Source organism: Phaethon lepturus, unplaced genomic scaffold (genome assembly GCF_000687285.1).
Source record: "Phaethon lepturus isolate BGI_N335 unplaced genomic scaffold, ASM68728v1 scaffold17665, whole genome shotgun sequence".
Lineage (NCBI taxonomy): Eukaryota > Metazoa > Chordata > Aves > Phaethontiformes > Phaethontidae > Phaethon > Phaethon lepturus.
In genome coordinates, this window is record NW_010540033.1 from 28454 (window position 1) to 56067 (window position 27614).

A 27614-nucleotide genomic window follows, 5' to 3' on the forward strand; every position below is an offset into this window, starting at 1 on the left:
AGACAAGGGGTCCCACCAGAGGAATTCACCACAAGATAGAGGGAACTTCAAGTCCAAATTTAAGCAGATAAAGGAAGAAACTACCCATCAAAAGCTAAGGAAGGGCTGCATGGAGCTGGGAAGAAAGGGAATGACAGGGCACGCTTGCAAACAAGCTGTAACAGACAGCTCCTACACCAGCTGCAATTTCCGTAGTCAGTTAAATCATCTAGACTGAAATGCCTCCAAAAAAGCACTCAAACCGGAAACAGAGTATGGATTCTGTAATTCAATATATTATTTTAAGCATGTTTATCTTAGGAACCACATATATGGAAGTCTAATGAAAATCATTAAAAAGATGTCATGCAAAATGCAAAGGAAAAACCTGTTCTTACTTTTCATTTTAAAGAAACGTCCAAAACCAGATTTACATCCTTACAGTAAAGTAGCACAGGCTCGTCCGAACAAGCTCACCACAAGGAGCAAGTGATTCCATCAACCTGCTTTGCTTTAATGGCTCTCATTGTCAGTGGATGCACTAAGCAACGTTTAGGAATCTGAAACAGGAAATCTTCCCAGTTTCCTTCTCTTCTCAGAGATCAATTTTAATTATAAATTAAAACACTGCCTCTGAGAAGGCCAGAAATGAAAGTTTCAGTTGTTTGTTTGTCTCACAAGTCTTTACCACTGTCAGAAAAGCACATGTGCTATCATCTAAGAAGGTAAACACACATTGTTTCATGTCCTTCAGTAGGGTTTTCAAAGGCATTGGTAGTTTCCTGCCTTGTCTCATTACCTTCCCCATGTTTTCAAAATAAGGAAGCCTGAAAGCAGCCTCTCACTTGCTGTTAAGCTGCAAAACCTCCCTCATGTGTACATCCACTGTGAATTTACTAATGTTTATAACCTTTGTATTTATTGTAATTTTTTTTTTTTTTTACTATCAGTCTGTTTACAGTAATCTCTAACTGAAACAACTAATTAGGAATACTGGAAAGCTGCAGGTGTGGTGTACAGAAACCCCATTAATAGCACTTCAGGTGCAAGGGTTATCTGCTTTGCATTAATCAGAGACAGTATAATTGTCTTAGTGCTATACAACTACATCCCTGCCAAAGCATAAATAAGATACACAACAAGTTCTGCAAATGTCTATACTAACTTTAACTGCTGCTCAAAATATGCTCCCAATTAACATGGGAATGTCTGAAAGAATAACTACTATAATGACAAATACGTCTTTTCTTAACTTAAGAAGTACATTATCAAAGAGCAAAAGAGAAGGGTTTAAAAAAGCTCAGGGGGTAGGAAAATGAGGACAGACAGACACAATCATTAAACCTGGGGTGGCTCCACTGGTGCCTCATTATAAGATATGCCTTTCATTAAGTGTAATGGAACTTAATGGATCATTTGCAATGGAGAAACATTTATATGACACTCAAAACACTAAACTTATCCCTTTATTAGCAGCACTGCACATGTACTTTCAAACAGGAAGAAACTGTTGTAAGAATGAAGCTATGCTATTAATCACTGAATACAGTGTGCCCAGGTGGCCAAGGTGGCCAACAGCGTCCTGGCCTGTATCAGCAATAGTGTGGCCAGCAGGAGTAGGGAAGTGATCGTGCCCCTGTACTCAGCACTGGTGAGGCCGCACCTCGAATCCTGTGTTCAGTGTTGGGCCCCTCACTACAAGAAGGACGTTGAGGTGCTGGAGCGTGTCCAGAGAAGGGCAACGAAGCTGGTGAGGGGTCTGGAGCACAAGTCTTATGAGGAGCGGCTGAGGGAACTGGGGTTGTTCAGTCTGGGGAAGAGGAGGCTGAGGGGAGACCTTATCGCTCTCTACAACTACCTGAAAGGGGGTTATAGCAAAGTGGTGTCGGTCTCTTCTCCCAAGTAACAAGAGACAGGACAAGAGGAAACGGCCTCGAGTTGCACCAGGGGAGGTTTAGATTGGATATTAGGAAAAATTTCTTCACTGAAAGGGTTGTCAAGCATTGGAACAGGTTGCCCAGGGAGGTGGTGGAGTCACCATCCCTGGAGGTATTTAAAAGATGTGTAGATGTGGTCCTTAGGGACATGGTTTAGTGGTGGACTTGGCAGTGCTAGGTTAATGGTTGGACTTGATGATCCTAAAGGTCTCTTCCAATCTAAATGATTCCATTATTCTATGCATGTGCCATGTGTCGGATTTATTAGAAATTCTTAATCCAATGAAATCTTCATAAGATGAAAAATGTTAAACTAAAGAACTATTTTGATGGAAAAAATACAGTGTTTAATGTGGACAGAACTGTGTTGGTAAGGTCAAATCAGCAACTGTGAAACAGAAAACTCATTCTGAGTATTACTTAAAACATTACATTTTGCTACTGCCTTTACTACACTACTGTAGTCCCGACTAAATCAGTTTCCTGTTTAATAGCCTTTGAGTTCACCGCAAAATGTAAGAAATTAAATGTTTTTCTTATAATACTAATGAATATTTTTTGTCTGCAATGTAAGAATTGACCTACTGAATCAGACCAGTCATCCATCTAGCCAAGCATTCTGTCTCTGACAGCAACACCAAGGGATGTTACTCGGAGAAAATATGCAAGTAACACTAACTACGGTCTGAGGCCAATTCCCACCTCATTCACCAGCATCTACAAACCTTGGGAATTCGGAATGCTAGACAGTACACCTCTCCCTTTTCTCCTCAGTACCCATTTCTAACTCCTTTTTTTAACCTGCTGATATTGTCTGTTCCCACAAAATTTTGTGTAACTGAATTCCAAGGGCTGTCTAGCCACTTTATAAGGCAGTACCTTAATTATTTTAAGCTGATCTGTTAGTTTCACTAAGTGTCCTCTAGTTCAAATACTCAAGTATCTGAAGAATAGCAGATCTACTTTAGCCTTAACTATCATCTTCATGATTCTGTACAGAAATAGGTGTAATAATAAACAATTCCTGCTGATGTCTTTGGAAATCTAAGTCAAACTTGGTTCTGCAACACAGTAAGATTTTTTTGTTCTCACACAGTTTTCCCAGCACACTTTTATTACTGCAGTGCATCTTGTCATCTCAGCTAATACAAATATACAGAGACAAAACTTTGGTCTGTAATGAATATATTTTTAACTTTCTCTAAAAGATGCAGGTGCTTGCATTACAGTGCAAACTTTCACCTTAACGAACTAAGGAAACATCCAAAGGATATCCTAAATAAAATGTTCTTCAAAAAGTTGCTTACAGTCAGATTACTTATACTTTATAAAATTTACTGACACACAAACCTAGTAAGTTCAAAACATTGTCTAAACAATTTTTAGTCAGCTTTGTTACCATGTACTTTGAATCACTCTATTGATCAATTATACTGAATGAATCCCTATACATGTGTATTATCCACTCTACTGTGTAAATTATCACATATGAAGGTATTATATTTAAATAGATTTCAGCAAAAGTCAAGTAATTTACAATGTGATTACAAGGGCAGCACCAACATGCTTACAGAAAACACAGGATTATCTACCGTACACACACGCACCTTGCACGCAGGTATCTAAAGGAAAACAGACATCTGGAGGACAGGGACTGGAGTAACAGATGCTGTTGGATTCAAAGATACAAAAGAAGCTGTAGGGTTTTTAAGAAGCCACCTACCAGTGTGATGTCTCGCGAAGCAGCAGCCGCACTCATGTGTAAGCTAGGTTGCCTGACAGAACTACTGCAGTCCAGTGCTCGAGCAAACGTGCCAACCGCACTACAACAGAGAAACAGTAGATAGTAAATGCACAGAAAAATGTAACCTTTTTTATTATCAGACTATGTTATATCTATAAAAGTGTCATTTTCAAAATAAGGGTCACATACTGTTACTCTTAAGATTTCAGATCTTTGCTAACAAAAGACAATTTGATAAAGACAAATCCCCAAACACCGCAGTAAAAACACTGACCTTCTCCCCCCAAAGTAACAACCTACATATGAGAACATCATCATGGAAACAAAAGATACTTCGAGACTTCTAATGTACCAGCTTTTTAATGTACCAATTTTTTATTAATTATGAAGTCAAAGATCCTACTCAGTTTGGGTTTTACAACTGTGATGATTATTTTTAAAATTAAAAAGCCAAAACACTGTTTAACAAATTAACTCTACAGTACAAGTAGAAAAGGGGGTTCACCATGTTCTTATGAAGACAATACTAACATTTTATTCACTTCAGTAATGAATGTCTATGACTATGTCTCCCAAGTAACCAGCGATAGGATGAGAGGAAATGGCCTCAAGTTGCGCCAGGAGAGGTTTAGACCACATATTGGGAAAAATTTTTTTTACAGAGAGAGCGGTCAAGCATTGGAACAGGCTGCCCAGGGAGGTGGTAGAGTGTTCAAAAAATGTGTGGACATGGCACTTCAGGACATGGTTTAGTGGGCATGGTGGTGTTGGGTTGATGGTTGGACTTGATGATCTTAAAGGTTTTTTCCAACCTTAATGATTCTGTGACTTCCATTAGTGAGGCAAAGAAATCATATTAGCTTAGTCTAAGATACCTCCAAAATCATATTTTTGTCACAGGTTTTAACTAATAATGAAATACATGGATCTGTCAATCTACTTAATAAAACCATCCCATTTTGGGGACACATTTTTCTCCAAACCTTAACCTTTTTTTTCCCACTTTTGTTGATGAATTGTACATGGCATTTTTTATACTTACCAGAGCAATAAAAGATAAGGAATAGAGATGGAGAATTAGTGTGATAGTGACTGTTGTAAACTGCAAACTTTTCTTGGAAGCACATCTGTGTATCATGCACAGTGAAGGGAAAGATGCCTAAGAGAATTTGACTGGGCTCACCATATCATGCAGGGAATGAGCAAAGATGCAGCGACATGTAAGAAAGATTATTAATTAACAGAACAGAAGTTGCTCCAGTACCCTGAGGTGCATAATGTCTCGAGGTGAACTGTGTCACTATGTTAGAAAAAAATTATTTGTTGCAGTTATGACATAAGTCCTTCTAAATTCAAAGACCCAATTAATCACCTAACACTTTTAATACAGTGTAAGCCTTTGGACTAAGCAGTGGAGCCTCACTCAGCACTTACACTGCACACAAGTTATAAGTGCAGAATTATACCAACGAGGAATGTCATGGACAGATCAACACACTGAAAGTGTGACATTACTGTGTACTCTAAACCCAATATTCAACAATAATGCAATGTGCATCGAGACTTTAACTTACTAAAGTGTATTATTGATCATTGAGAAACTGGTGTAACATCTGTTACTGCAATTTTACCTTGAATCTCAAAACATTTAATACTGAATGCATGTTGCAGTACTTGCTGCCAACAACTTGTGAGACACAGTTAAGATTCAACAGCAGTGATTCACAAATTCCAGATATTAACTGCTTAAATTTCTAAAGGCTGTGGAATAAGTAAGATATATCCAAACACTGTTCCACAACCTTTTCTCCCCCTTTGCAGAGATGGCAAATATGGTACAAGAACACACACAGATATTCTATTTTCTTTTTTTAAAAAGTTTGGCAGTGCATAAAACAGTATTTATCCACATATCAGTCTCAAGAATAAGGCTCTATTGTGAACACATTTCCTGATAGTCAGTCAAACCCCTTTAAACATGTTAGCATTGATAAGGGTTGTAGCTACACAGTCTTTCCTGTGATCCTTCTGTCGCTACTGTTCAAACCAGTAAAGCAGCATGCGGCATGACTGTATTTCCCTTCTGCTGCTACCCACTAGCTTCTTATCTTCCTCTTGCATAATTAACACTCTTTTCTTTTGACCATATTTCTAAACCAAAATCAGAGTATGCTATGAAAATTACAAAGAGTATATCCTCACAAGTCACTCTCTAGCACATCAAAACTTCTTAGGCTGACTTCAGAGCCCAAGCATATGTGAATTATGTTGCCCAGTACGTAAAGTCAAAATTAAGACAATATAAAGCTAGGTTTATTTTGAATAAGCGATAAAGAGATAAGAATTGATGCACTAGTTGACATCGCTTCCAGTGGATCGCAACCGTCAGAGGAAGGCTGCATGGGAGCGTGGGGCACCTGAGTGTAAAACAAGCAACAACCACCATAAAACATAGGCAGCGTGCCATTTTGGGGGGGGGGAACACGGACACAGGGGGGTGCGTGTCTGTGGCTGTATGTTGAAATCAATGTAACTTCCAGTTGATCTTTACCTGGAAACTTTTGAAAAAACAATTAATTTTTCAGACAATCCAAACAAGTATAGGAATTCTAGAGCAATTGGCTGTTAAATAGTTACTAGTCTCAAAACTTAATAGTGATATACAGTGCTCTGGATAATCTAGCCATGCAACCCAAACTGAAATTCAATATTAATTTTAGAAATAATTAAAGTACCTTATTTTTTACCTTATTGCCTTTTTATTTTTACCTTATTTTTTCCATTTAAAATACACATATGAGAAACATATTGATACAAAGGTCAAACATTTCCTTTGTCTTTTTTCCTTATATTATTTTTTTCTAATGATACCAACAAAGAATTATTTTTAAAATGTTAAAAGGAAAAAAACAAACCCAAACCCAAAAAACTAACCGATGCCCATTTGCAGAAGACACACTATTGTCTTCACCAACCTGCTACCATAGTAAAACTCAGTACTAAGCCAATATAAGCTGAACAGTGAGACCCTAACTACTCATTTTTTCTTTTAAAATGACACTTTAATGTAAATGTTCCATTAAGCTGTTAGAATCCAAAGAATAACTGTAAATACTTAATTGAAAGTACATTTAATTCAATAATAACCTCACATAACCAAAAAAATGTGCTCAGCAAACTAGTCACATATTAGTTATTCAACAAGTAATTGAAGTACTGAGACTTCAAACAGAAACCAAACACTCCCCATGCCTCCCAAAAGAAGCTAAAGCCAAAAGGCATACAGAGTGAACTACACAGGTGGCAGAGAGACGGACAAGAATGATAAACAATTGTGGTATCAGCAGAGAGATGACTCTTTGCACAGGCTGTATCAGCAAGCAGGTATAAGAGCTTTAAGGGTTAGACCAAATGACCCAGCATTACCTTAATTAGGTTTTCCTTGTTTTAATTATCTCAAAGACCAGAATCAAGAACATTCGCTCAAGGATTTCTAACAGAGATTACAGCTGGCAACCATACAAACATAAAACAAATCAAAATAATCCAGTGCCAGGATCTAAGGCTATGGAATAAATCCACAAATTCAGCAAAACTCAACAGTAGCTATGTCCAAAAAAAAACGACAGTGAACTCTCTAGGGATGAAGTAGCTCATCATCATTTTGTTGTGCCTGTGTGCCCTACATTCAGGCAAAACTTCAGATTAGGTATTGAACACAGAAAATACATTGCCCCAAATTTCTTATAACTCAAGTCTAAGACATTGAAGGAAGTAATTGTTCAAATTTTTGCGTAAGATCAGTATTAGTGGTAGCCGACGAAATTATGAAGCAGCAAATGCAAGAGACTGTCATAAGACACTTCTAAAGATGCAATTGCTCATCGGTAACTAGTTCTGAAAAAGGACGGTATTTACTGAAGAAAATCTGGAACCACTGCGATTATACATCAGCATAAAAACAGTCCCTAGTCTCCCCTGTAGCAACAGCAGTCTGGCATCAAAGCAGATCCAGAAAGTTCTGAATCCAGGACAGTAGCTAACTTTCTTCTACCGTGTATTCTCAAAAATCCAGCTGAGACAAGAGATCCTTTTTAATCTGAGGATGTTTATTTTAAAAACGTTCACTTTATACATTGTTCCTCTGTTTCAGTGCTACAAGATGAGCAGCGGGTATATTCTGGACAAACCTGTTTCAAGCGAACCACCTCTGTGCATACATGAATCTGCAAATTCATAAATTTTCCTCATATATTTGCAAACTAATGAGCAAGACCTACACCTCACCTCAGAGTTAGCGTTTTTGAGGAAAATAATTAAATGGACCTTTGGTGGTTTCCTACATATTAGGAAAGCTTTTTGTTTTCCTTATTATTACATCAGTGTTCCCCTTCACTATGAGTTGGAAACAGTCCTAAAAGATGACCTCTTAGACTGCTATAAATAACAGCATTTTACAAACAGCCAATTAATATCTGATTGCTCCTTAAGAGAGTCTCATAATACTTAAAATCTTGGAAAGAAGAAAAAAACCACGTCTTCAGTGGAGACATATGTCATCAGCACAACATTAATTAAAGTTGAAAAATACCCCTGAGATTTTTTACTACTGGATAATGCAAGATGTGAAATGAATAACATATTCATAGTAAAATGCTGCATAACAAAATGAACGCATTTTCCTTGCGTTTCTAAGCAATGGTCTGTACAGTGCTGTGCTTCATTATTATCACTTCAGGTACTTAGAGCGCAACAGGAGATGACATGATAAACATGAAACTCACCTGCCACTATTCTTTTTCTAAAAGACTCTCAAAGTTACGGCAGTGGGTGACATGTAATGTCCCCTACGCACCACAACTCACCTTGAGTTTCATCACTAAATGAACAGAAATAGAACACATGTGAAATCTTTATTATTCAACAAAAATCGAATCTGATACATACAAGTAGTTTAATTCACAGCATATGATTAAGCAATCATCTGTACTCCATCCTGTAATTTCACAGTCTCAGAGGAGGAGATTTACAGCCCCCAAAAAGCAGGTTTGTGAAAATGCTGCCTCAGATTTTTTTTTTTTAATATAATGCAATAGGTCAAAATTCATTAAAAAAGATGCAACAACAAATTCACCACCAAGTCCGAGTCAGTTGTTTTCAAGAATAAATATAGTAACACAAAATGTACAAAGTAATAAACGTGTATTGGTCAAGCATGACAGACAGGCAGAAACAGTATTTTTGATACTCCTAGTAAACTTCAGGTGAACGTATTTTTCCATCCTATTGCCAAACCATCTGCCTACCATTAGATGCTGTAACTCACCTTGCTAGCAAACACCTAGTTCTGCAAGTGCAGCATTGGCATCAAGATTTCTTCACCTTCTTTACAGCATAATTTTATTTTGCAATTCTGTCACTAAATTTCATTACTTCTTTAATGAACTCAAATTCCTTTTACTTCTTACCACCTGAAGAGAATCCAGAAGCACACCAATATTGAGGCTTTCAAACCAGTGAATTTTATGTATTTTATTTTTATTTATGAGCTCTGGGAGTCTTGACTACTGCCACTGACTACACTGAATTATCTTGCAAGAACGGAGTATTACCATTTGAGCACACTTTTAAATGTTTTTACTTATTGTTCTCAGCTGACGAGTGTATTCTTTTCCTCGATACAAGACAGATTGCTAGTTGAAGCCACACTGTGTTCCATTCCTCACTGTAAAATAAATTTGTGTAACAAATAAACCTCCATATACCATAAGCACTTGTAACTAAATCAATAGTAACCAACAGAAAATTAATATAATCACTGTCTTAGAGAAAATGGAAAAGTGGAAACAACACAGGAAGGATCAAGCTCTAATTAAAAATGACTAACAGGTAATTTTCCATTCTTCTGTGATTTTAGAACAAAAAATGCATTCAAATGAAAAGAAATATATTATGTTAGCCAGAGGTAGGCAATGCCATTTTAATTTCAAAGTAATCACAGAACAAAATTTTAAGGTAGAGATGCAATGCTTTAAGGCTATTTTAGCTAGTCTTCAAAACTCTGTTTTAGTTGGAAAAAGGGTGGGACCACAAATGCCTGGAAAACAACTTGATTTAGAAATATATTCCTCCCAGAAGACTATGTTGATAATCTACTTAGATGACACAGAATAAAAGAACTAAGTTGTTCACAGTTTCACTGCATCATAAAGTACATAAATGGAACTAGAATGTACAAAAAACTTACCATGTAATGAATTATAGACCAAATTAGCAGATAGAAATAAAATAAAATAAATAAAAAAAAAGGGTGGGGGCCAGGCCTACCAGATTAGAGCCCACAACTCCCACCACATTTGAGTCTGGTCAGGACCATTTTTGACTCTGATAAATTAGGAAAAAGACAGTCCTATTATGTTATACATACAATAGGAAAGCTTCTATTTCCTAATACTATGCAACCTAGAAGAGAATTAGAAAAAGAACATGAAATCTCACAAGGAAATTAAGTATTCCTTGTATAACAGGAATGATAGAGACTGATGACTGGAGAAAACAGGGTGCACCTTTATGAGTGTTTTAGTTCAAATACGGAATGGAGTTTCAAAGCAACTGTCCCCAGCATCTTTATCTACTGCACTTCAACCAACATCAAAAGGTATCTTGTAGCATACAAACTATATTTCTGTTAAGTTAAACACTAGTTCCACATACTCATAGACATTTCATCCACAGGACCAGATTAAAGTCAGCCTAAAAATAAAACTGCTTAAAATGTGCATAGTGTGGATAGTAGGTCCCCAGCACTAAACATTTCAATTCTACGAAACCACTTCTACTGTAGTGCACTATTTGCCAACATGGACAGAATCTAAACTGCTGTAGCAGCTTCTCAGAGTCCTGTTCTTTGTAGCTAGTAGACACAGAAGAACTGTTGCCAACATATATGACAGAACAAAAATTGGTTGATGAAGCTGTATCTTATTTGAATGGAGTGGAAAATGGTGTTGGAATTCTCATTGCCAGAGTATCAATGACAGTGCGTTACCCAAAAAACAACTCAAAACCAGAATGCATTAGTCTGATGCCTCAAGCTTCTCCTAACAGAAGCTGTTGCTAGCTCAAGCAAGAGGCCCTTGCCCAAATTATGCTTCAATAGTAGCGATAAGGTACTTTCAAGATTTGCAAATGCACAGTCAAGCAAGGCTACTTAGGGAGCTCAAGATTAAGCATCTTTCCACTCAAACACTCATGTTTTTTTTCAAAACCTCCATAGATTTTTCTGGCACTGCTACCTCCCATTTCTGGACAGAATACGCATATTCTTCTACCTTTATTATAGCATACTACCAGTTTATTGCATAGTAGCACTTAGTGACAGGCCAAGACTGACCAAGCATATAAACCTAGAAAAAAAGGCTTTTTGTGTTCCTGAGACAGTAAACAAACCTTGTAAGACTGGGAAAGCTACATGCCCTAGGCCAAATATAAATGTCCTTGCAAATGGGCTATACAAATAGAGTGTTTAAACACCTTCTAAAGAACCAACAAAGCATGCTTGTGTGACTGAAAAAGCTAAAGCCTACAAGGACAAAAGCAACGCTTCCTTCAGCCAGAGCAGACTGAAAAAAAAGAGAATACTGCATGCCTTTGATGCACCATGTAAAAAAGATCACATGAAAATGCTTTTAAACTTTCAAATACAGATATCATACGCACACTTAACCAAAATCACATATAGGAAGCATTTAGGAAAAAGTTCTTATTGTCAGAAATTCAAATTTGTAAAACTAAACACAACTTCCAGGAACCAGAGAAATACCATTCTCACTGGAAAGCCAGCGGGCACAGCCAATGCCCAGTTAGGGCACAGCAGAAGTATCTTCTGAGCCTGTAGGCACACGCAGTTCAACAGATCTTAACACCAGTTCCACTGTTACTCAAGCAGCTTTTAATGGTCCAATATAATGAAAGCCTTTACATGCAGGCACACAACATACTGAATTTAAAGCTGCCACAATAGCCATAGGAGAACTGTTTCTCCAGAAACTGGTGAAAACCTGTCACAGCAGCACTTAATGCAACAGAAACGGGATCGTGCAGCCTGTGAATACAAGTATATAGGAGCTTGGAAATAGTTTCGGTCAGTTCAAAAGCATCTTACAAAGATGAATGGAGTTTTGTGGAAGAATATCAATAAAGTGGTACCTGAGTAACATCTGATTACAGACGGTCATTAGTGGTTGCCTACCACAAGATCTGGGATAGCTCTGGAGCACAAGTCTTCTGAGGAGCGGCTGAGGGAACTGGGGTTGTTCAGTCTGGAGAAGAGGAGGCTGAGAGGAGACCTTATCGCTCTCTACAGCTACCTGAAAGGGGGTTGTGGTGAGGTGGGTGTTGGTCTCTTCTCCCAAGTAACTAGTGATAGGACGAGAGGAAATGGCCTCAAGTTGCACCAGGGGAGGTTTAGATTGGGTATTAGGAAAAATTTCTTCACTGAGAGGGTGGTCAGGCATTGGAACAGGCTGCCCAGGGAGGTGGTGGAGTCGCCACCTCTGGAAGTGTTCAAAAAACGTGTGGATGTGGCGCTTCAGGACATGGTTTAGGGGACATGGTGGCACTGGATTAATGGTTGGACTTGATGATCTTGAAGGTCCTTTCCAATCCTAGTGATTCTGTGATTCTGTAATTAGTCAGCTATGACCAAGACCCATTCCCTCCATAACAGAAACCTTTTCTACAGGAATGCATCAACTTCTAAACAAATGCAGTCTTGGTCAGGGCACAGCATTGCACAGGATGTCTTAAATAAGGGGACAAAGGAAGGAGAATGTTTTTTCTCTAAAACTTTATTCTCTCTCACTTCCCAGTAGACTGCTTACTGGTACACTCCTCAGAAAATTTTCAGCTTCACAGTATACTACTACAGCTCCCCAGAGTGGCTGCAAAACAGGGAGTGGAGGGATGTGAAGGCAATGAAGGAACTCTTCAAAAACACATGTAGTCATCACACAGATGGTATTTCTAAGGCTCCACATAATGGGTCTGCCCATACGTATCCAGGTATTATATTGCTGCTGGTAGAAGTAGTTCTGTTTTCTGAGTTCCGTTCTATGGAGCATCTACCAGGCATTGTGATCTTCTGAACAGACACCTATACCCTTCTGGCTTGCTTGGAAATTCAACAGGGACAGGCAATTTTTACTAGTGTATAGAAAGGATATAGCATTACAAAGTGGGGGAGAAAGAAACCCAGGTGGATCAGCATTTGAACCGTAAAACAATAAATCAGCAACCCATTTCACCATACACATAAGCTGGAAAATATAAAGCAACTTCTCTTATTTCCTTCCTGAAATGCTTTGTTTAAAAGGGAGAAAGAATAAAGAACAGAAACTGGAAACAATGTAATAGCATTATTTGCCTAAGAAGAGTTGAGGCTACACTCTGCAACCAGGTTACAGAAAATACAGGAGATGGAGTGATTCAGGATAAAATTCCTACATTAGTTGTGATTAGAAATTCTCTGCCATCATTAGAACAAGTACCTTTGTAACTATATTTGTAAGTAGGAATTACAGGACAGACAAAACATGCTGTATCTTATGAGCATAGAGTTGTCCTTCAGTAAGAAGTCTATAGAGTTTTGAAAGTTTTTTTTAAAGTAGAAAAATTATTTATAAAGGTATTTATGAATTTCAAGGGCTTTGATGTTCCTCTCCTAAATCTGCAGTTATATGTTAATTTGTAAAATTGAACTGACCAGATTTTTTTCACTAATGAAATGCATCACTTCAAAACTTTTATTTCAAAATTGATCCAAAACAATTGCACTGCATATTAGTCAGCTTATATGCAAATTGGGCAAGTTCTGCATCCATTTCATTTGTTAACATTTTCTTCATTTCTACCCTTAACTTTATATTACAGTACCAAATTCCAAGTACTATAATAAAAGACTGAAATATTAGCACTGAAATCCTGTTTCATTTACTCTGAGGGGAAAACAGACTGATGTCTACATTTAAAGTATCAAATTCTACTATAACCTGAAATACAGGCAGTGTAGCATTATTCCGAAACTCACTCTCTTTTTTTCTTTCTTCTGTATTGGTACCTTCAATAAATATGCAGAAGATTATGGTCTGATTTTCTCTTTTAGCTAACTGTGGGAAAGAGAAGGGCTCACAAAATGGCAAACAAATTGAATTACACGATATAGGGGAATAAATAGTCAGTAGGAAAAGGAAAAGGAATTTTTTTTATTAGAGGATTTTAATCTTACCGTGCTACAACTAAAAACTGGTCAATCTGACGGTCAGTAAGGGGGCTATCTGGATCCCATACTTTTACTTCCAGCTTTGCCTGTTCTCTGTCATCTAATTCTCCTGTCAAAAGGTAGATGGGACAAAACACTTATTACTTACAATGTTTTTCTCTGTGTATTTCTTGTACTATGTTTAAAAGAGACATTGTACAGTTTTAAACACACACAGTACTTAACAATCAGCAGTTATCCATTTAAATTCCATAATGCAGCATCAATAAAATAAATATCTTCCCTTAGCATCAGCATTTCCATTTAAGGTGGAATTCTTAGGAGGTGTAGTATCAAAAAATAATAAAATGTGATTATAAACTTGAAACCATAACCTAAGTAACCAGTGATTTCTTTAAACCAACTATATCAAAGCTACTGTTCCACTTAAGCCATATTAAAATTAATTTCACACTTAACCAGATTTAGCAATTGAAGTCTATCCAATTTGTATTCTATGCCCCCAAAACAAAAATCACTGTAAAAAAAATGCTGTCTACTACATTTCATTATTTTTTTCACCTCTTCCTCTCAGCTACTACATTATCTGTACTGTTAACAAAAATCATACAACTAAAATTGCTGTTTATGTTGACAAGTTATATCCTCTTGTACTACAGCACAAGAAAATTACTATATACTACATCATGATTTCCCAACTACATTTGTCTGAACAGAGAAATCTGTGTACATACATGCGGCTGAAACAATGGTGGCAGTTTCCAAGATTTAATTTGCCCTGTATTCATTATTAGAAAGAGTATGACAGTTGTACTGCTTGGAAGAACAGTGAAGCGTGACGACGCTACAATGATTCACATTCATATGGAAGCCTAAATCTTGACTTGACTACTACACCAGTAACTTCTACTGAGAAATGAGGAACATTACAGAGGCTGAGTAGGCGGGCAACACATACTCTACTAGTATGAGAAGACTTACCTACAGTATGCGGCCAACACATTTGGGGCCACAACAGATGACAAGCACAAAGTTAGAACCATTGTCTTTCCTTGGTATTTTAGAGTATGAGCATGTTCTTCCTTCAGTGAACACGTGAAAAACCCCAACGATTAGTTGGATACCAGTACTTCTATGAGCTACAACAGGAATAAAAACCTGTTCTCAAATACAGACGTTCCATTTCCTTTGCAAGTCTCGTCTGTGTAGGTACCTCTCTGAGCACACAGAAGATCACTTTAGTCTGTGTTATTTCTTACGACTTAATGAAAACAGCCAGTCTAAACATGTAAGTATCATCAAGACATGAAATAACCTGTACAGTTAAGAGTCCTGGAAGCAGACTTCAAACCAAGCACTGGCTTTTCTGAAATCTGATTGTATATGGCAAGTTTCTCTAGCATATTCATTCTGGAAGGAAATGAGAATGTGGTATATATTTATCCCTACCAAACACACAAGTTAAAACTGCACCATGCTGTCTAGCGAATGTTTCAGGAATAAATTTCACAGTCACATTCTCAGGAAAACAAAGTAAATTACTTTCTTCTGATATGCAGGGAATAAAGAATTGCCTGCATAATGGGACTTATGTTCCTGTTTAAGATAATTCACATCCAGTACTGGAGACAAACTGCTAATTTCTGGCAAACTTGGGTAGGATTTTAGGTCTATAAACTTATTCAATGGACTACATACTTGTCAATACATTCATTTTTTCCATCTGTGACAGACACATTGTGGGTGATGTTCTACGTTTTATAAATAATCTCTGAGCGCTCCAATCTGTTAATATATAGTTTTTAAATATCTTTAATGTTAGTTAACTGTTTCAGGACATCATATCCTAGAGATCAGAAGTGTACAATCATGACAAAACCCAATACTCGGGCAGGTCATACTTCTCACAAAGAGAAAATACCATACAAGACTATATAAAGACAATACACGTAGAGACTACAAATGAGAGTTATCAGGTGATACAAGCCCATTATTTGTCTACAGCAATTTAAACTGCTACTGAGCATTTTCCAAGCCAACAAAACACGCATAGTGCAATGACATCCTAACCTCTAGAGCTCTGGTCTCTCAAAAAAAAAAAAAAAATTGAGTCATTCTTCACTCACAAAATCCTGTTTGAATTAAAACTGCCTCTAACTCCAACGAACTTAGAGCTCTCAGTGCTCAGCCTTGCAGTGCTTATAAATCAACCACCCATGATCAAAAGACAAGACCTCACAAAGCACTCAAAAGAGCTTTAATTCATCATGTTCTAAATTCCTAGAAATAAACAGGAAGAATTACAATTGGGCTCAGAATATACCAAACTGTAACCATGCAGTAATGACAAACTTTTCCATAACACTGCATCAATAATGGCTGGTTTATGGGAATGTCCAGCACAGGAAGAAAGGAACAAATAAGGCTGCCTCTTTCCCAAAACCCTGCAGAACGGTATGCGAAAAGCAAATTCCACAGGTCAGAGAACATGGAGGCATAATGTCCTAAAATCATACCATTCCTCACTTTATAGTCCTTACATTAAATCACATTTAGGTAGAATCACCACTGTTATCGAAATGAAATAATGAAAAGTCCTTCCATTTTAGCTTTTTATGGCAATTCTTAAAAGCAATGACCTAAATTAATACACTGCATAAAACTGCAAGGTCACCTTCAGTTCAAAGGCAAGGACAAGTATTGAACTAATGAAAAGATACCTGAAATTCACCTTTATTTTGGAATTGGTTTCTTGCATTCCTGTGAATAAACCTGTACAATGTGACTTGCACCAAGATTTCCTGCCCCTCACCCCCATTTTACATTATTTTTTTGGTTGGCAGACACTGTGCAGTGGTCTAGCACCTATTCTTAATCTGAGTAAAAAAAGACTGCAACAGGTTTTCTGAATTCCCGAACTAACACATGAGGTAGTACTGCCTCCAGGAAAGCACAGTGAAAATGATGCTGTGTATAAATAATAACAGTACCATTCTACGTAAGAAAATTAATAATATTAAAAATTCTTTTTTTCAAAGAGGGATACCGCAATGCACAGACATTGTATTCTTAAAAAAACAACCACAAAATGAAATCTCTAGTCCAGCAAATTTTCTTTACATAAACTTAATGTTATGAATATGCAAATTCCCTTTGACTACAGTATTCTGAAGATAAGTAGGGCTACTCACTTGCATAAATTAAAAAACCCATATAATTTAGAGAATAAATTTTTCTTTAGCATAAATACATTTCGACATATTCAAGTGTAAAAAACACAATTTCGTCTGCATCTGGTACTTGTTTTTCATCTTCTACAGAATAAGCTTACAAGAAAATCAGACTTACAGTAAAACAGTAAAGGAAACAAAAATGTGAACTTACAATAAGTCCGTTTAGGCAAAGTTACCGAGGTAGAAAAAAAACCCCAGAAGAATCAATTAAACCCTAAGATGTTGCTGCTTGAAAGGTGGTTTGAGCGCTCACTGCAATACATTGTTTGGGATAATAAGCACATACGCAGCATACAATGAGAAACTGTATCCTTCGTAAGGATATTCTGTCTACCTGACAGAGCTCATCTAGTATTTGAAAAATCTCAGTGAAGGCTCGACAGCTATGACTAATAAAGAAATCTTTCCAACAGCAATCATGCACAACCTTCCACACTAATGCAGCACAGACCATGCCTAAGTCTCCTCAAGAAGCTAAAGACATGTTATGAAGACTAAAACTCCAACTGATTTCTCTTCAAGCATAAAGTGAACTTGAGAAAGGTAGACCTGCTTTTACACTTCAGGGCAGGTACAGGGCGGGAAGACCACTCCAACAATCCCCAAGCAGAACTACACGAATAACTCACCTCAATTGTCAAACAGTTTTTATAAGATGTAATTGCTAAACAGCACAATTTCCAACTCTTCTAATTTATCATTTGACTGTTAACATAGAAGTTGTGAATGATCTGAGAACTGAAGGTCAGAAATTTCCATAATCCCATTATATAAGAACACTACATTAAAAAGTATGTAAGAAAAGAACTAACTTAATGATGTGACCGCTTGTTTGATCAAAATTATACATGCACTTAATACCTCAACAAGTGTACCGAAAGGCAACAAGTATTTTTAAATAACATTACTGAAAAGACTTCATAAAACACTATGTTTTATAATGCAAAACTTCCAAATACCTTATTGAGCTTCTCTAATACGTATGGCTGCAACCCTACACTACAGCTTTCCCTTGCATCTGCAAGGTTAGGCAGAAGTAAATGAAGTCTTTACCGAAAACAGGCACAAAGAGGCCATTTACATGTTGCTTTGTTTAATTTATAGTAAAACTGGTAAAAGTCTATAAACATGCATTTAATTGCCCAGCACATAAATCACTAACTCAGGTCCCTAGTAGAGAGATTAGCAAAACTGATGTAAAGGATATTATAATTCTACTGAATGAACAGTATGAATGAATCTACTTTAAGATGAACAGCATCTTAAAGAGTATTTCATTACTTGTGATGATCATGCATTTGACAGTTAATTATGAAAAATTTACTCCACTGAGCTTATTGAGCTCCACAAGAAAAAAAATCTGCCTATCAGACAAGTAACCACCATATTTATATTTGCTAAACCTCAAGAAACAGGTCCTTCTTTTAAAAGGTATTACAGAAAAACTTTTCATATTAAATCAAAGTCAAAAGTGCAACCACGAGAAACTCCATTTGAGAACAAAATGTATTTCAGTACACATAAACAGGAGTTCTATTCTGGTGTATTACTTTGTCGAGACTCATCTCATCTAATCTTAAACATCCTCTGATCTATTTTAGATATCCGTCTTCAGCTGAGATGAATCAGGTCTCAGCAACATTCTTCTTCTCTGACCATAAAGGTAAGTCTTACTGGGTTAGCACAATCACAGCTTTTCCGTCTCACATTCTATTCCAATTTCCACAAGTTGGAACTCCTGAATCTGCTTGTTGTATCTTTTCTTCCACTCACTCCTTCTGAAAACCTCCTTAAAATAGAAAGCCATCATCTTTTAGTTGAACCAATCGCCCTCAAAGATGTCTCTGCTTCTGGCACATTCTGACATATTTTGAAATGATCATTTATTTTCCTGCTAACTTACTACATTTTCCAACAACTTTGAAGCTTCAATGCATTTCACACTGAACTTGGTGGAATAGATTTCTACAAGGTTCCTAGGCATCTTCTTTAAGAAAATGCAAGTTAGGCATAAACCTTTCCTTTTATACTTGCTCCTCAAAGTAGTTCTGGTACCAGAATTTGAGCTTTGCTTTCTGCTGTCTAGATGCCAGTAAGGTCATCTTGAACTGAGAGGAAATTGGTTTTAAACAACAGACTATGGACACCCAAATTGCTGCATGTAGAACAAAAGAAGTGCACAAGCTACTGCACAAACGAGTTCCTCCAAGCCCATCCAAAAAAGCACTTTATAGTTGACAGCTTCTTCCACAAAAAATCTTTTCGTTGCATGCCAACATACCGCTCAACAAAGAGCCTAAAGCTGCTGCTGTTGTCACCTTCTGTGTGCACAGGAAAAGCAATTCTTTCTTTGACGACTGTACCTAAGCAACTGGGTTTAAACTAAATCCACTGATTTATTCTTGTAATTGCAATTTGGTCACTCACAAAGGAAACATTAACTACTTCAGGACCACGTGGCCTCAAAACCGTTAGCCCTCATGATTTCTTAAAGCCAGTTAAAAACAAAAGGCTAGACATATACTGTTTGTGAAATACTGAACTTAGGAAAAAAAGAGGCAATATTTTCTGAACTTTATTTTCCAAGAACTGCCAATTGTAGTGATGTGTCCAGTTCTCGTATCCAGCAATTGTCATGAGATTGATCACTTAGCATGAATTACAGACCTTATTTTTTGAAAACTGATAGGACACCAAGACATAATATTTGTTTATCCTGTCAGACATTTCTCAGAGCCACACACTCTCTCTCTTCATAGTCTAAAAATTGCATGGCTTTCCAATTTTTAATACTTAAATATTAAAATACAGACTATTCTAAAAATATTTCACATTGCCTAACTTTTATATTCTCACAACAGAATGAAATCATTGCAACTACAACAACACTCATAGAGATAATCCAGCACACAGACTTTTGACAGGAGAATCATCTGCACCACTCAACTCCTGCAGGTCTCTGGCAAGTGTGTGATTTTCAAATTCAGCAGTGGTTCTTCTAATGAAGTAACAGAACAGATCCCTCCTCATAAGCTTACAGTTGGGTTCCCGTATTCTAAAACATATTTTTCATTTATTAAAGGAAAACAAAGTTTTAGTGTATACAGGAAGCATTTAAAGATCCAAAAAATAGAATCCACAGAGTCTAAGCATCCTGTACGTTCATAATGTTAAAAATCCAGACAGTTTGCAGATAAGTTTGTTATTTGTCTCTTTAGTTGTAACAATTTTTAAGCTTAAAATCCTGGAATTCCATTATTTCCAAATATTAACAGCCTGGAACTCTGAGTTTAATGGTTTCTATCTATCTGGGCTACGAAAAACAACATGGTCTTACAACTGAGCTGCAGTAAGAAGAAAAAAAAAACCAGAGATATTAGGAAATACATCTAAAGGAATTATTTTGTTCTATTTCAAAACAGAGAAAAGTTTTAGAAGACTTGGACAGAAGTTCTCTGAACAACACCCAAAACTTACAGCTTAATTTCCCCCAACTGCTCCCCTTCTTCCTACAAAGTGCTCAGCTACCTGAACTCCATTAATTCTAAAACGCCTTCCCTTCAAGAAATGGAACAGACTGCACAGCAAGTGCTATTTCTAGGCACTCTCTGGATATATTTTCAGATGTGCAAGAGGGACTCTTTTTTTATACAAATACTTTGAATATAGTTTATAATTTCATTCATTAAAAAGAAAAAAAAAAAGCTTTGAACAGAATGTCTTTCCTACAGGCTACTTCTTCCTCCATTTCACAGACTCTAACCTCTTCCTCTCGATATCTTAGTAAGGGGGTAGTCCTCTTCCCTGCCAACTCCAAACTCTTTGTACTGCTTTAAATGGCCAGAGAGTACCTAATTGTGTCAGATTCCTGCTACATAAAGAATTCCCCAGAACACAGTGGTCTCCTTTTAAACCCAGATACAACAGATAAGCAACACTGGGCTAGGAACAGGACTGCAGCTGGAGGGGACCATCAGCATGAGAAAAATTCCATGCAGCAGTACAGAGACATCCCCATAATAGTGACTCTAACGAAGATCAGCCCTTCAAGGCTAATTAAAACAGGGATTTGCAAACAGTTTGCCGCTACTGGTGGCAGCACTCAGTTAGTTAGCACTCAGTTAGCAGTACTTAATACTAGCAGCCAGTTCTCTAGATAAATCTTGAAATCTCATCATTCCCCAGCACACCTGTCAACCTCTTGATGCTTGTTTCCTTCCATATACCTCTGCATGGAGACTATAATCTCATTTCCCAACAACTGCAAATCAACCCTAATCCTTCATGCATCCACCATCCCATTGCCCACTCTGACATGCCCGTTTTGCCCGGGGATCTCTAGCTCCACATGACTGGCTCAGCACTCGGCATCCTTACGGCAGGCACTATGAGCAGAGCCAGATGAGCCAACAGAAGCTGCTGCTATACACAGGCAATTAAGTAGCAGTAAAACATTCTTACCAGGCACTTTCCACTGTTCAGATACGCGTCTGCACACCAACAGTTGTGAACAGCTACCACCGTGATGCTGCCCAGGATAACATAGGTTGGGAATATTCATGTGCCCAAAGATACCCTTCAACCACTTGAACAACTTAAGACAGGTAGAGAAAGTTCAGAGTTTAACTCCCTCTACAATCTATTTTCTAGCTAGTGGTTTTATGCTAAAACTCAGAAATAAACCCATGTTTTTACAAGAGAGAAACAAAAATTTTAAAGGTCAGTAGTTGCTCTGTTAACTGAATCATGTTATGCATATGTTACACTTTTTCTTATATTGCAGTATTATAATCTAATCATACTGAAGACTTTTTGGTAGGTATTAATGCTGTTAGCTTAACATTAGTGCTTGCACTTCCCAATCTTTGGGTGTTCCTTTTATTTTTAGACTGAGATTTGCTAAAAGATCAACATATTGTCTCAAGCCTTTACAGAAAAGTCATCTGAAACTGAGCATGCTAATGACAGTGACTGAACACATGCAAAAAAGTTTTCTACTACCCAGCATCATCACTGGAGGGAAGGTGACTAAGTAGCAGTTTGAGGGTTTCTTTTGCAGCTTCTCTTAATGAAGAATGATTGTAGGCAAGCACAGAAAAAGATGTGGCCTAAGATCATCTTTGAATCACAGGTGTTTTGATTAAATGATGGTTCATTCATGTGCTTATTTAGTAAGGGTTAAACTTCCAGTCCCAACTATTTCTCTACAGGTGAAGAAGCACTTCCCCAGGACAAAAGGCAGAAGACTGTAGGCTGAATCTTGTCAGCAGGTTAAGCTGAAGTACCATAGTAGGATCGGTTCAAACTGGAAGGGATCTCAGGAGGTCTCTAGCCCAGCCTCCTCCTCAAAGCAGGCTCAGCTGCGAGGTCAGACCAGAGCTTTATCCACTTGGTTCTTGAAAACCTGTTAAGGACAGAAATGACACAACCTCCCTGGGTACTTGGTCCACCAACTTACCATCCTCATGGGAAACAAATTTCTGCTCATGGCCATCCTGAACCTCTCATTTCAAGTTACGTCTGTTTTATCTCATCCTCCCACTACACACCACTGTTAAGAACCCATCTTCTCAACAACTCACCCCCAGTCACTGGGGGGCTGCTCTTGGTCCCCCCCTTGAAGTCACCCCTTCTCCAGGGTGAGCAAGCTCAATCCTCGAATGCTTTAGCCCCAACAAGTGTGCTGGCCTCCACTGAACTTACCTCAGTTTATTAATAATTCTTCCATATTGGAGGACCCAAACCTGGATGCAGTATCTAGATATCATCTGAGCACTCTGCAAAGCTGGACGATCACTTTCCTTGATCTACTGGCTACGTGCTGGGTGACACAGAGCAGAATACTGCTGGCTTCCTTCACTGCCAGGGCACACTGCTGTTTTATACCCTCTTGCTGTCTGCCAGCACCCTAGGGTCTGTCCCACAGAGCTGCTCCCTTCAGCCCCTTTGTCCCCAAATAAATTTCATGCATTTATGAAATACATGAATAAGAGTAACTTCATATGCTATAATTCTCCCTTCATCTAGAACAAAATTAAAGTCAAATCTCAAGCCACAGAGGAAGAAAACTGTCCTTCTGATTGAGACACACTACCAGATGTAGTGTTAATTATTTTTTAAGTCTTGTCACTTTTCTTTCATCCTCCTATTTGCTACAATATTGTCCAAATTTCAGAGGACATTCAAATGACTGAAGTTTTCTCAGATAATCAATAGAGTCAAAAGGTCTATAAACTACCTAATGGTCTAAGACCTTGGCAATGTGATGTTTAAAAAGGGAGCAAATAAGGGAAATCCAAGTTAACTGTTAGCAGAGAAATCAAATTAATTCTCTGCATTTGTGGTAACTGGGCAAAACTGGAGAGGTTCACATGCTTCATGAAAGACCTAAAAGAAGATCTACCTCAAAATGAAGCATCTGTAGGACAGGCTACAGAACAATTATACAATATGAACATTAACAAGTTATTTGAGTTTGGACAAGTATCTTCTGAAGATTTCTACAGGAACTCGAGAATACAAGAGCTCCTAATAGTGACATGTGAACTCGAATCCATTTGTGTTACCTAGTGCATGAAGGAAGGTACATGGGCTAAAGAGAAAAAGCAGGCAACTAAGCACTGTCAAGGCTCAGAGCTACACTAGCCAAATTAGTAGAAATTGCAACAAAGATATACTGGGGATAGTTCAACACACCTTTTATAGAGAGAATAAAAGAAAAAAGAAAAAAAACCCACACCTCATACTTACTGAAGTTCTGCAACGACATGATAGAGATACCTAAGGAAACTCAAGGTGACAGCCTGCTGGATTTCTAATTAGGCTTTAAACAAGTTTTAAGAAAACTAAGAAGCCATAAGAGATGTGTTCATTTACATAGATAAATAGTTGATGGTCTGATTCAGCATGGTTGTTCTTACATTGGTGGGCTGTTTTCTTCAAAGTGTCAATGTCAATATTTAAACATTTTACATTGCCTAACAATGTTCTACCAAATCCTGGTGCACAATAGGTTCCTTCATTATTGCATGACAAACAACCTAACATCAGAAAATGTATTTCAACAAATTACACTTATTCTCTAATCTTCTTTAAAATAATACGAGATAGTTATTCCAAATTTTATTAATTTTCTTGAAAATAAAATTTAGTATTTTATTGTTTGGTTGGGTTATTTTCAGTCAGAGAATTACTCCAAATAGTTTCACTAGACATATATCATAACCAGAACACAGTCATAATAAAGCTCTTTGTTAGTTTATTTAGAAAATATCCTTTGCTTCAGAAATTTTAATTGAGCTTTGACAGACAAGGGAATAATTATTGACCTTTCCTGGCTTTGTCCCAGTCTTTCCACCCGATTCACAACCCTATGAAAAAATAAAAGTAAGCCATTACTTCAGAAATTACTCATTTGGCCAGTGAGGTTATTTTAAACACTTGGCTTCCGTATCTATAATAACACTTTGACTTTGTTAGTTTAGCTAAGCTGTCATGCATTTTACTGTGCGACAACTGCAATTAGACATGCAATAGTATGCATAAGGCAGAAAGACTAGTGCAGGCATGTGAGAGAAACAATTTTTTGAAGGCATTAAAAGAATCTCTGTAGAGAAAAAGAAATAAAAATTCCAGTTACTTAAGCATTATCCTACTTCATGATTACTGTCCCTAATGCTATGCTAGTACTTTTCTCTCTCATTCCCTGCTTTCTAGCCAACCACGTAACACAACTTGTCACTGTATCAGTTGTTCCACTGCTGAGAAACACTGGTTGAAAAGCCAGAATTTAAAAACATTTGGTTTTAAACAGACTAAGTTGTGAGATAGGGAAGGACCAATGTTCCATAGAAGTCTATCAAGTATCTAAAACAATTTGCCTTGGCGCAATTTCCCTGACCTTCCTCATACTTGTATTTCCCTGTACACGAAAAAGGACTAAACAAAATCTGTTAGTTAAGGGTGATAGCAATTTGATCATATTCAGAACAATTTATAGAAGTATGCCTTTTAACTATTCACGTATCTTACAAGTTGCTGATCAAATACAGTAAGTGGATGCACCGGACAGCAGCTTTTGGCCATCACGGAGAGAACCAGGCACCTTGCTCCTGGGCTGTAAAGTAGGGATGCTTGAAAGAAGATACTCTTTGTCCAAGTGTATGCTTTGGTTCTCTGAGATAAATCTTTTTTATTCTTGCTTTGTACAGAGGAGTAGAATGTTCCCCCACACTGGAAACAGATTTGCAAATAAACAACTGCGATATTCACAGAATAAGCCACGGGAGAATGTCTTGTTAAAAGCAGAGAAAGGACCTTCTTTGGTATCATACTAGCCACAAGTTAAGCCAATGCTGTAGAATATAGTCTCCTGTTCTCCTGTGAGCAACTAAAAAGACTCTCAAAATCTTCAAACTAGAGTCCAGAAAGACTGGCACACTTGGCACTGGGGGGAGAAGGAAAGGTTTCACACAGTCATTATCATTCTAATCTGACAACTTCGATCATAGTTTACCTCTCAAAGTTGCTCATAACAAAAGCCGTAAGAGATTGCTGAAAGAAATCTGGTCTGGTCTTTCTCCAGAGTTAACAGTCTTCACTAAGTATGTAATCTAAGTGATTTAGCTAAACCACTACAAACAAAAGCAGCATAGATAAACAAGGCTTAGGCATTTTCAACCAGATTAAAACTTTGTTCATATTTGTTTACTGTAACTGTGTAAAGGATTCATCATTCACTGTATCCCAAAGTGCAAAAACCAGTTGCATCTGTAGTACTTTATTATGTATCTTGATTTTAATAAACCTTTTAGTATTTTAAAAGAAAACATTAATTTCATTTTAAAAATTAAGATAAATATAAAATTATCCAATTCATTCATGGGGTGCGATGGGGAGGAGAAGGTATGCTGCATGATCCGAAGTTTGGCCTCGGCACCAGGTTTTGGATTATGTTTGATTCAAGGATCAAAAAATGGTAACATCAATGCAAGGAGGGGAAAAAAAAATAAATAAAACCTATTCCCACAAAAAGGTGCATATGTTTCTCCAATAAACACTAAAAAAACAGTAGTCCATTCAGATAAAACAAAGTATCACAGTATAGAGAAAATGCACGCAATTTGAATGTTTAATCTACTAGAACACATCAGTGTGTTTACATCAAAATAACTTAATGTTTACAGGAGATGTGGAAGGGCTTTCACAGTTCAAAGAACTTTTTAATTTTTCAGCCACTTTGACTGGTCTTCTGAAAACTAATCTGAACTGGCATGTTTTCAGTCATTCGAATTGGATTTATATGCCAGTAAATTTTATAAATTTTAAAATAAAATAACTGAAGGTGTGTGAATCTTCAATTTTTTTTTTTTTAATGGCTTTGGGGATTTTCTGTAAATGTAAAATATGCCTACCAACAACCTTCAAAAAGATATACTTTCTTTACATTAAAATTGGTGTGAAATATTTCACGTGAGAATAAAGTTAGCAATGTTATTTTATTATGTAATACTATTATTAGATGGCATAAAACTTAATTTTTCTCAAATGATCTCCAAGTGACTTGGAAGTTGTCTAAATTCTTTCTTTTAACTTAAGGTGATTGCTCTAGGCTTTTAAAGACTGACACATTATGGCATAACAATTTAGACGTATGGATCATTACCCACTTTGAAAAATACAGGTTGAAAAATTTATTTCAAGATTCAGAAATCTTCACAGAATCCCATATTTTCCAAACATATCTATTTTATTCTACTAAGTTTAAACATTGTTTAGATTTGTTTTCATGAATGAAAAGCTTGACAGTGAGTGGATTAACTTTCAGGCTGTCAGCTTACATAAAGACACAGTAACAGCTGAATCATCATCATCTTTTCCTTGGAGGTGAGAAGTCTATAGAAACATTTAAATAACAATCAATCAAAACTACAATAATTCAGGTATTTTTATCCTCCTAAAACCAATCTCTTTTTTCCACCAGCCACTGGAAATATATGCAGATTAATCCAGCTAAACTGCTGGAGCTGTTCTCTGTATACCACCAGGTCTTTGGTTTGCGGGCAACTTGGTTGTTTCTGAACCTTATTAACTGACAGACTATTATTGCCTACTAAAGACAGCAAGAAGAGTCCATCAGTTATTGCACTTTGGGTATTAATGGGGAGTGAGAAAAATGAGACAGTAACACACACTGAAATCCTGTCTTCATGATGTAAGAGAAAGATCATCTACTCATTTAACTGAATCAAGGATTTAACTCAGAAATTTAAGCCCCACAAGACCTTACTAACATAACTTTTAATAAATATGGAATTTGATTTTAGAAAAAAATTAAATAAGTAAAATTTCCATGGGAAAACATTTACTTTGTATGTAGCATTCACTATTCCATAATTAGGCTCTGCCTTTAGTAATTTAAGCAGCAGAATCCAGTAGGGAAA

General features: G+C 37.1%; 1 protein-coding gene across 1 annotated transcript in view; it reads right to left on the minus strand.

The window, feature by feature from the left end:
* LOC104620966 (metastasis-associated protein MTA3-like) overlaps positions 1-27614 on the minus strand; it is a gene marked incomplete at both ends in the record, with an annotated part of 91756 nt that overhangs the window by 25078 nt on the left and 39064 nt on the right. The window contains 2 exons of the mRNA XM_010287331.1: positions 3640-3739; positions 13946-14048. Coding sequence (XP_010285633.1) covers positions 3640-3739; positions 13946-14048 — 203 coding nt within the window. The remainder of the gene's footprint in view (positions 1-3639; positions 3740-13945; positions 14049-27614) is intronic.